Source organism: Meleagris gallopavo, chromosome 29 (assembly GCF_000146605.3).
Source record: "Meleagris gallopavo isolate NT-WF06-2002-E0010 breed Aviagen turkey brand Nicholas breeding stock chromosome 29, Turkey_5.1, whole genome shotgun sequence".
NCBI classification, from domain to species: domain Eukaryota; kingdom Metazoa; phylum Chordata; class Aves; order Galliformes; family Phasianidae; genus Meleagris; species Meleagris gallopavo.
Window position 1 is genome coordinate 3,439,002 of NC_015039.2, and position 815 is coordinate 3,439,816.

General features: G+C 65.4%; 1 protein-coding gene across 1 annotated transcript in view; it reads right to left on the bottom strand.

Annotated features, from left to right (window-relative positions):
- Positions 1-429: 429 nt before the first annotated feature.
- LOC104914608 (SRC kinase signaling inhibitor 1-like) overlaps positions 430-815 on the bottom strand; it is an 11,774-nt gene continuing 11,388 nt past the window's right edge. Inside the window, exon 4 of the mRNA XM_010724619.2 lies at positions 430-626. Within this exon, the coding sequence (XP_010722921.1) occupies positions 430-626 (197 nt within the window). The remainder of the gene's footprint in view (positions 627-815) is intronic.

The window sequence follows — 815 nt, forward strand, 5'->3', positions numbered from 1 at the left end:
CCCCACGCCCGAGCCCAGCCCGGGATGCGCCAGATTTTTCCTCCTCCTGAAAGGATGCTGAAAATAGCTCCGAGGGGCGACCCGCAGCGGCTCGTCCTGCCATTGTGCCCATCGGGCCGCGGACGAGGGGTGAGGAGCAGGTGGGGGGGGAGGGGGGAGGAGGGAGCTGCCGGGGTACGGAACCCAAAGCCCGGTCCGGGTTCAGCACAACGCTGCGGAGCCGTCGGCACAAAACGGATCGTTGCGAGCATCCCATCCAACCCCGCAACGCCGGCCCCCGAGCTGCGCCCACACCCCGAGCCCCGCAGCACCGAGCCCCGCAACCGGCACAGCCCGCAACCCCGCGAGCATCGGCAGCGCTGCACCGGGGAGACGTCGGAGGGAGGAGGAGGAAAAAAAACCACACAATAAAAAAAAAATACCTGCTACTTAAGAATGGATGCACATAGTGAGAGTGACATGCCTTGAGAGGGTGTATTCCCCATCCTGCTCCGCCGTTCGCTCCCTCCGATCGCTCCTTGCCGTCCGCCGCCGGCTCAGGCCCGGCCACGCATGGGAGACGGAGACGGAGCGCGAGCGAACGGGAGCGCGCCGGGTGTGTGCGCGTGGGAGCGCGCAGCCCGGCGCTGTACAAAGGAACAAATGGGAAAAACACATTAGCTCATGATAGATTAATGTGCGGGGAGACGCTCCCCCTCTCCGCTCCCTCTTAAAGGTCCCCGCCGTTGGTATTTGGAGATGGGCGATCAGAAAGGGCGATGGGCGAGAGGGTGCCGGGACCGGGGGAGGGGATCGGAGCCGCGGTGATGCGCGGG